Source organism: Corapipo altera, unplaced genomic scaffold (assembly GCF_003945725.1).
Source record: "Corapipo altera isolate COAL_440 unplaced genomic scaffold, ASM394572v1 51, whole genome shotgun sequence".
Lineage (NCBI taxonomy): Eukaryota > Metazoa > Chordata > Aves > Passeriformes > Pipridae > Corapipo > Corapipo altera.
The window spans coordinates 8,350,727-8,360,698 of NW_020884892.1; the positions used below are offsets into that span (position 1 = coordinate 8,350,727).

The window sequence follows — 9,972 nt, forward strand, 5'->3', positions numbered from 1 at the left end:
TGCTCTGCCAGTCCTTGCCTGTGGGCAGCAGGAAGCCAGCTGGTTTTGGTGTGCACATACAAGCAGCTCTGTCCTCAACTACCTTGATACTTGTAGCAGAAAGACTGAAGCATGTCAAGTAAACTCCTGATTCTTTCCAGACTTGCTAAACAGTTTTCTCTGTCCCGGAGAGCTCGTTTGCTAAACAGTACGTTTAAAAGCAAAAGAAACTTCAACCTGCATTTATTTTTCTGAGCAAATCTACCTGCCAAAGTTGAGTTTCTACCCTGGTATTTATGTCAGGTCATGCTATATTCAGTCATAGCTATGCTGGTATGCAAGGGTATTTCAAGCACATTGAAAGAAAGAAAAAAACCCCTAACAACCCCAGAACACGTTTTACATGTCTACTTGAAGGAAACCTTTGCAATTATCCATACAAGCAGCGCTTTGGCCTCAAAAGCTGTTCTGGTATAGAGAAGTTCATTAGTCCACTTTGCAGGTTAAGGAAGAACTTTTCAGCTGACCACCTCCAAACCTGTGTGGTGATTAGATGAGATAAAATGGACCTTCCTGGATGGGTGGACAGGCAAGGTGGAGAGAGGAAACAGCATTGTACTACACTTAAAACAGCACTGTGTGTATGGTAGCACCATGAGGCAGGGCAGACAGCTGGGACAGGTACAGCCTCACCTGGGCACCCTCAATGTGCAGCCCTGTGCCTGAGTCTTGACATCCTGAAGGTCTAGGATCAGTCTTCACTTGGTCATGTCCCCATCTCCCATAGCACAGGGTAGGGGCCATTGGGAAAGCCTGTTGTGGAAAGCCTAAGATTTCACAAAATCACCAAACTGTTAGGGTTGGAAGGAGCCTCTGGAGATCTAGTCCAACTCTGAAGGACAGTCACCTAGAGCAGGTTACACATAAGTTTCCCCTTCTGCCTTGGGGCAGAACTGAAACCAAATGGAGAAGTTATCAAAACACACTCCCCCTCACTCCTGCACTGGCACGGCGGCTGAGATACTCACAGAGCAACTCTACAGTCACGCAGTTAATTTATTAAAGCACACGGGGCTCCGGTTCAGCTATTTATAACGTGATCTTACAGCTCTCCCCTCACAGTGCTCGCTGGCCGATCTCCTCCCCCTGACCCGGCGCGGGGCCGGCGGAGGGCGCGCTGGGAGCGGCAGCGATGGAGCTGGGCCCGCAGTTCGAGGATTCCCTGTTCTCCCCGAGCCGGGAGCGGCTCTCGGGCGGTGGGGCCGTGGCTCCCAGCGGCGCCAGGCACTGCGAGCCCCAGGTGAGGGGCCGGGGCGGCGGGAGCAGCGCGGGCGGGCGGGGCGGGCGCGGCGCAGCCCGTGACGGGCCCGCGTGTGCTCTGTGTGCCCGCAGTGGTTTCTCAGCGAGCACGGCGGGGACGGGGATGGCGCCGACGGGGTCACGGGCAGCAAGTTCCGGGCGGACTGGGCGTACCGGCAGCGGGACTTTGAGGTATTCCCAGGGCGGGGGCCGGGGGGGGGGGGGGGGGGGGACATATCCCGGGGCGGTCCTGCAGCCCCTGGCGCGCTGAGCCGGTGTGAATGTGCGGGATGTACCGCGGCCCGCGGCTCCGGGGGCTGTGCCGTGGTTAGTCCGGCTCGGTGGCTCCTGGGTGGTGGTGAAAGGACGGCAGCCCCCGGCCGGACTCCATCCCTCCTGGAGCCAGCACGAGCAAACCATGCAGGAATCTACGCTGCCCCGGAACTGATCCCAGCCCGGCGTGCGCGTCTGAGCAGCTCAGCGTGAGCGGAGAGGGTGTTTGCTGCCGTGGGAGTCGTGGTCAGACAGAGCTTGGCGTGCGGGTTTCTCAGCTCCTGGGGATGATACCATGTCCCACACAGGCTGTCGGATCGCTGTCAGGTAGTAGTAGTGTCGGCCCCATCATTGATCGTCCCGGCTCTCTGCTGCCTCCGCCCGCTCCGGATGACTGCTTGTGCCTTTGCCGTGCACTGATGGAGCCCGTTGCTGTTCCTGCCTGCTGTAGTCCTAGACCTCTCCTCACTGGGTACTTCGTGAGCCGCATTCCTCATCATCCATGCTTCCCCGCCGTTTGCAGTCCTATTTGCAGGATCCGGTCTCTCGTTACCTTGTTTCCTTGTTTAAATTAGCAGCTCCTGCCCGTGTTTCAGCTGTAATAGCTTCTTGTTTCAGCCCACGGTTTGCATTTCAGGCTCCCTGATTTCAAAGCACTCAGCTGACTTCTGACTCTACTCCTTTTGCCTTGCCCATTGGATTTATGGATCTTTTAGTACCTCAGTTGGCACTGACCACGCTGACTATAATGTTATTCCAACAATACTGCAGTCCATTGTATACCTGAGAGATGTTTTCCACTCTCAGCTGAGATGCCCTGAAGGGATTGATAGAAGTGTGCTGAGGGGAGAGATGCTTCAGGCTGCGGTTGGACGTGGCTAGTGACCCTCAGGAAGAGCAGATTTCTTCTTGTGTGCTGTGTTTCCCTCTCAGGAAAGAATGACACCTCTTCAAATCTGCTAAATGGAACAGACTTTTTTGTTGCAGTGATCTATGTTAAAAATGCCTTCGGTCTTACTGCTAACCTAGATCACTGTGACAGAACAAGAACCAGAACTAGACTGCATATAAAATTAAAGATTTGAAAGCACTGGCCTTAGAAAGGGGGCTGGAAATATATAAATGGGGGCAGTAATCTCTTCACTTTTGTGAATACTTTTTTACTTCAAGCTAGGCCACTTGGTAGGAAATGCCAAGGACAGCAGTGATCTAAGCTGTGCCCATCTTTAGGGCTGAGAATTTGTTTGGGATTCATAATGCCTGATCCTTGCCAGGTTATATCCCTTTGTCAGGTAACAAGGCAAACAGGGTTGTCCTCAGCCCTCTGATCTATTTTCACCAGTGGCTGCTGCACACACTGGGCAAAGAGCTCCCTCTTTTGCTTGAGAAGGAATGTGAGCCATTCTAGGGAAGAAAAATGTTTCAGCCATTTTACTAGGAAGTATTTAGGTATGTCTCCTGGAAGCTTTTTCTGTTGGAGCCATTAAAGTTTGCAGGAAATAATTAAATATTCATTTTGAGAGATAGGAGAATGAGCACTGCTCTTTAGTCTTCTCATCTGAGCATTTACACAACGGGTGAGGAATCAAGATTCTAGAGTAAGCATCACTGAATACTTAATTTAATGTATTTAAATGTTAATTGGAGTCCCAGTGAGTGCCCTGAGCATTAAGCTACAGCAGTATTACTCATTCTTGTCTTTTTCCTTAGCCCAATTAATATTTATTTCATGCACATTAGAACCACCCTACAGGAATGATGGAGATTCAACTTCCTTGCTGTATTCTCTGACTTACTGATTGTGTGAGGTGAGGTCCTTGCGGGTTCAAACCTTCCCATGGAGAATGTCAGATTTGAAACAAGATCCCCCAGATTTAGGGTGAGTGCTCAGATCATTGTGTTGGTAGCTGGTAAAAAGATGTCTCGTGTCACATATTACCCAGGTCAGTAAATGATCCCTTCTGGATCAAGGCTGGTGGGAGAGTGGTTGACAGATGTGTGGTGAGTCCTGCTGCAGCCTAAACATGAGTTAGAATTGAGGCTACTCCTCACCATCTAGACTTGGCTGTGTAGTACTGGGACCTCATCAGCTGCTGGCACAGGTGGTACCTGAGTCTGGAGAAATGAAAATGTGGACTTCAAGTCCTGAATTCCTTTTGAGACTGTAGTTGTAAACATACTGTCAGGCTTGCTTTTAAATGAAAATCTCTCACTGTTTTGTTTGGCCTTTCTTCTTGTCGACAATCCCAGAAAGCCCTGTGTGAATACTCAAACTGCCTACAGCTCTTACCTCCCGGCAACATTGCAATGAGACGTGATGTCCAAGAGGGCCAGGCTCGGTGTTTATCTCACTTAGGAAGGCACAAGGAGGCTCTGGGTATTGCAGAAAAAATGGTAAATAATGCAGTCTTTCTTTTAGGTTTTGAACTTTAAAACATTGCCAGTAGTTCTTTTATACAGACCACTTTCTGGAAAAATAATTTTCATTTGTATAATCCTTCAGGATGTTCAATGCTCAGAGTATTTGGTAAACAGAGGGTAACTGTCATTGCAGATATAATCACTCTTTATAAATCAGAACACCCTGTACCACAATGAGCTCCCTGTGCAGGGAAGCTGGTAGTCCTGGAAGGGACTAAATATCATGCTCTGCCAGGCAGAATTAATGCAATGTAATAGGAATTATAAGAAAGGGGATAAATGAGTACTTAAATCTTTCCACTATAAAAGTGACAGTTCAAAACTCCCTTTTATTTCCATATACTTGCTGCCAGACTGCCACCAAGAAGAGTATCTAGGCACAAATTGAGTTTTTCCCATAGAGAAAAAAATCTAGAGGCTCTGAAGTCTGGTGGAATTTTACTGATGCCGTTTATTTTATATAAAAGGTATTTATACTGCAAAGAAAGGCAGCTGTATAACACTGAAGGCAAATAAACAAATGACAGCATTTGGGACCTTCTTGCCTTCAGACTGGGACAAAGCAGTCTGAAGGAGGGAATGCTATCAGATCTGTATCCCATTGTATCATTTAAAATTAAGAGCACCATTTGTACAATTTAAAAATTACCTTATGGTGTTTGTATGTCTTTATTTAGGGAGACATTTTGTTAGACTCTGAAGGATGATTCTGTTCTACTCCTGTTTTTCATCTGTTATCTTTTGTTTCTAGAGAAACAGCGCTACCAACACAGATCACTTAACGACAGTTCTCAACCTGCAGTTTTCCATTTACCAGAGTGTGGAAAATGTAGAAAAAAAGATCTTGTGTTTACAGCAACTGATCTGCTTACATCCTTTCAACCCCTGGTTCTGGAAATTTCTTGCTGAAGCTTATATGGGCCTTTTACAGAATTTGTCTCCATTAGTCGTCCCAGGAACAAATCTAAATCATTCTGAAGAGGTTAGTGTAAGTGACAGTCGTTTCAAAACACCAACTGGAAGAGAGAATCATTTGCAGTCTCACCGATCAGATGGCCAGAAAGAAGGCCCTTGGTCCAGCCTTGCTGCAGAAACAAAGGGGGAGAATGCAGTGACTTGTAGCAGCAGACAAGTGGTGACAGAATTCCTCTGCACTTTGGGAGAACTGGAAAGGACAGACGAAGGGAAATGCACAGACTCCAAGTCCTGGAAGCAGAACGTGTCGAAGAAAGTTGGGATAAAGGCATGTGCCTCATTTATTAGAGCAAGGTAACCATATGTATTCTTAGAATAATGTTAACTTCTCCCAGTCGAGAACAATGTAAAGCATATTTTTCCCAGCCTTATTATTTTCAGTTTACATATCAGTTTAAATGTTTGTTTCAGAGTTGGCAACACTAACTTAGAAGCACCCTGCTATTGCTGCAGATCTAAAAAGCAAAGCGTACTAGCGTGGTAGCTGTGAAGAGTCTAAATCTGAGTGGAAAGAATAAACCAGTGTCATGCACAGTTGAGAAATAAAGCAGTTTTTAATGAGCTTATAATGTGAATCTTTTCAAGTAATTATGTACAAAGGGATGTATTCTTCAACAAATGCTCCTGTTAGATCATGGCTGATCCCTGGTCTGATATTAAAGATGCAGCAGCAGAAGTGCCCCAAAGGGAAGGCATAGCCAGTCCTCCTTCTGCGAGTGCCACCTGTCTTATTTGCTTGAAGCCTCATGCTTGAGTGAAAATGTATTTCATAATAATACCCCAGTCTGCATGATGGATGAGGTTGAAAAATGAACTCTGTGACAACTGATTGACAGGGCTGCATTAAAATGCTCTTTCCTTTTCTTTCCCCTCATCCTAAAACTCTTGCACACAGCAAAAATCCCCAAAACATAATCTTTCAAAGAGATAATTAAGAACTGGTTTTGTTAAAATAATCTTGGTTGTTTTGTTCCTGCTCTTGCTTCTCAGTAATGTATTAGTCACTGAATGTATTTAAAGGCATCTTAGGAACTTCCACAAATGTTTACAGAGAACACTTTATAACTGCCCTGTTAGGGTAAGATTTAGGAAATATAAAAAAACATGCAGTAGCTTTTAACTGTACTCAGACTAAGAGATGGAGACTTTAATTGCTACTTGGAAGAAGTTAACTGATTTAGTACTGATATTGAATATTAAAGCTACATTCATATTAATAATTTGTGTTGCTTGTTTCAATGTGTATGGTTCAGGATTGAGCCAATTATAAATGGTGGGATTTCCTTGCTTGGCTGCACAGTATCACAGAGTGTTACTGTATTTGCAGATACACTTGTTCAGGGTAAGCTTCTTCCCTGCCCAGGGCTTACGCATTATATAGGCTGTCTAACATTTTCAGGTCTGCTGGATTTTAAGTGGGATGTAAATGTTGCATAAATATATATGCAGGATAAATTGCACCTGGGAAAGGGATGTTAGTATTGCTTTTTGTAGAAAATAAGGTTCTGTTTTAAAGCATCATGAATAGTTGACTCTCCCAGTTTTGAAAAAAAAAATTGGAGAAATTGTTTTATTTAATTTTGAATGACATTTCATTCTTTTTTACATTGTTTTGATGCAAATTTTGAAACATAAAATTTTATAAATTAAAAATACTTTCCATTTTCACTTTGAATTTCCCAATCAAAACTTTACTGAATTTACAGATGGTTTGTTGGTTCAGATTTGTAAATTTTCATGCTTAGAATGCTCAAATGAAAGTTTTTGTCTAAGATCTTGAGTTTTCTCCATAAAAAATGCACACCATTATTATATCACCAGCTTCACTTAAATTCAGTAAATGTGTTAAAAAATTTGTTGTTGTTCTTTATGCATAAAGCTTGAATTAAACACAGTTTCAGCAATAACACAGCTAAGTTCCAATGATCCCTTGGTTGAATATTGTAGAATCATAGAATACCAAGTTGGAAGGGACCTCAAGGATCATCTAGTCCAACCTTTTTTGGCAAAAACCTGATCTAGGCAAGATGGCCCAGCACCCTGTCTGGCTGAATCTTAAAAGTGTCCAACACTGGAGAATCCACAACATTCCTGAGGAGATTATTCAATGATTGATTGTTCTCATTGTAAAAAAAATTTCCTCTCATATCCAGTTGGAATCTCTCTGGAATTAACATATACCTATTACCTTTCATTTTTTCTGTGTGGCTCCTTGTAAAACGGAAGTCTCCATTTTCTTTGTAGCCACCCTTTAAATACTGAAACACGGTGATAAGGTCTCCCCTAAGACTGCTTTTCTCAATTCTGAACAAACCCAGTTCTCCCAGCCATTCCTTGAATGGCAGGCTTCCCAGTCCTTTGATCACCTTTATGGCCTTTCTCTGGACCGTAATAAATTCTCTAAAACTAATATTTATCCCTACAATAATGCCCACTGTGAATTTCAGAGAGTTCACAGGAAATGCAATATCTCTGAATGTTCCTAGAAGTGTAAAATAAGCACAGTACCTGTTAATCCACCTGACAGGCAGATGTGAGACAAACGTACAGATACCTGAGTATTTCCTCTGATGACATGTTTTACACAGTCCTTGTGTGAGGAGGGCTCTGCAAACTGCCACTGCTCTCTCTGGTTGAGCAGCTGGTGATGGGACTCCGTGACATGAAGCCGTGTCATGAGCACAATGTCTACCCTTCACTGATTGGTGGTGGTGACTTCTGGGGCACTGCTTGATCATAAACTGTGGCAAAAGCTTTTAGAAAATATTCTAGGTTTGGCCTGTGTGGGGAGGATGTTTGATATTTGTCTAAAACTCCAAACTTCTAGCTTTTCAGGTTACAAAGATAATCACTGTGTAGGAAAAAAAACGTGCTGCTGTCTTGTTAGGCTGCAGTAAGGATGTGGGACACCTGGTGGGTGCAGTTATGATCACAGGTCTGAGCCTCATTTTGGAATGGTGTGACGAATATATGGGGAGAAAAATGTTTGTGCAGAGCAACCAGAGATACTTGGCATGTTGTTTTTCAAAAATACTTCTCAGCAGGTCTGTCATAGCACAGATACACCATACCTGTGGTGGGTTAATACAGACGTATTTACTTCTTTGCAGTCGGCAAGAGTCAGGAATGGCTGTTTTAAAGTACTACATTTTGGTTGGTTTTAGGTCTGCCAACTTACTCTTTTGCCAGCCGTGCCAATTTTTAACTGCTTTTCTTTTTCCAGGCTTCTATTTCAGCTTACCCAGTTGCAACAGTCATCCTTTGTGCTAGAGACTAACAGAAAAGATCAAAAAGAAATCGATGACAAAGTGGCACGACTTGGTTTTGATGAAAACTCCTTGCTGTTGATGACCAAGGTGAGGGGATGTTTTGCTGTGTGCAAGTTCTCAGCTCTGTGTAGACTGGTTGTCCTGTAAGCATGACACTCCCCTGTGCTATTGAACTGTGGCAGGACAGAAGGGAAATTAGCTGGGGCGGGCTGCTGGCAGTGTGTTACCTGGATCTGACAGGGATGCCTACAGAGCTCTGGCCTGCGTCATGGCTCTATCTCTGATCTGCTGAGATTCTCCTTTCAGGAATGTTCAGGGTTGTTAAGTTTCTCACTGGACCTGTATTTGCAGGTGTGTCATCGCTGTGCATTTCCTGGGATGCACATTTTATCTCAGGAATTTTAGATGCCCCAAAGTGAATCACAAGTCTGAAATGGAAGTGGAGATTACTTTGATGGCTACTGCAATATTAAACACTTCCAGAAAATGTATTATATATTTTCAGAAAAAGCCAGAGATAATATTTCACATTTCTTTGTTCTGTTTGAGGTACTGGTTTCTAGTTTAAAGAAATACAAAGAGAGTAATATTGCATGATTTTATTCATAGAGATTAAACATTTTTAGTGCTGTTTATGGAGCTTCTGACTTCTATCTTAAGGAATAAAAGGGAGCCAGTGAGGTTCTAACTTTGCTCTCAGCATTACAGCTTTAGTTAGTGACAGCCGAGCCACTGCCGGGCCGGCAGTCAGTCTGTGGGATTGCATCCATGAGAGGGCAGTAGACTGCAGGCTACCTCAGGGTTGGAAAAGGCGAAGGAAAGAAACTTCCCTTTGCTCGGACATGCCCCAGGAGGAGTTCAGAGTGTTGATGCTGACGCGAGGTGAGCACTTAATGCAGAGTTGGCATTGAGATTTCCGCTGCTGTTCAGAGTGAACCCCCACACACACACCCCGTGCAAGTGCAGCCAGAAGCCTGGAGGGGTTGTGCAGCTGTGAGGCTTGGGCTCAGCTCTCCCTGTCCGCTGCAGAATTCCACAGGCAAGCAACTTGAGCATGACCTGGGAGCTTCTCCAGGATGGTGTGTGGTTCACGTGACAAGGGCTTTGCTCATAAAGATCTGTTATTAATGCCATGTTTGCTGGTTTTTTTCTGCAAGTTGTTTTATTGTTTCCAATCTTCTTTTTTTACTCTTTTTGCAGGTTATGGAGCAGGATCTTATACCAGAAAAACTAAAAGAGGAGTTTCAGGGTGAGGTAAAATGCATAGGCCCTTCAGCATTGTCATCATTGGTAAATGCGTCAGTCATGGAATTTGAAGTCAAATGGTTCGGTAATCTCCAAGATGATTTATGACACTTTGACAGTCAATCCTATTCAGATATATATGTCCCACCTTTAGTAACTTAAAGGTTTTGTTGTATTTATTCTTGTATCTCCAAATGATTATGGCATGATACATGCAATAAAGTTCATATTGCATTTTTTAAGAATTCTTTTTGTGTGTCTTTTAAGAATGGATATAAATCTCTGCATTTAAACTCTTAACCTTGCATCATTTTCTGTGTTAACTTATTGTTTGTATTTCAAATTATGAGGAATCTATTATAAAATCAAGCTTTCAATTCAGTTTTCAGAGGTAGCTTTCCATCATAAACGTTACCAATTTGTATTTGAAACACCTGTGATTTTTTTGAGGCCTGCAATGCCAGTGGGACAGAAGGCTTCCTTTATGATGTGCAATTTGAAATTTCTTGGT

At 43.8% G+C, this 9,972-nt stretch overlaps 1 protein-coding gene across 2 annotated transcripts; it reads left to right on the top strand.

Moving 5' to 3' along the window:
* Positions 1-1,137: 1,137 nt before the first annotated feature.
* Positions 1,138-9,706, top strand: CUNH8orf76 (chromosome unknown C8orf76 homolog). 2 transcript variants are annotated; one of them, XM_027645532.1, is made up of 6 exons: positions 1,138-1,279; positions 1,372-1,470; positions 3,802-3,945; positions 4,724-5,241; positions 8,171-8,303; positions 9,417-9,706. In XM_027645532.1, exons 1-6 carry the CDS (start codon positions 1,172-1,174, stop codon positions 9,567-9,569), a joined length of 1,155 nt encoding a protein of 384 aa, XP_027501333.1. In that variant the 5' UTR covers positions 1,138-1,171; the 3' UTR covers positions 9,570-9,706. The 2 variants fall into 2 exon arrangements, with proteins under 2 accessions (XP_027501333.1, XP_027501334.1); XM_027645533.1 differs by lacking the exon at positions 1,372-1,470 and having other exon boundaries at positions 1,140-1,279.
* Positions 9,707-9,972: the final 266 nt, after the last annotated feature.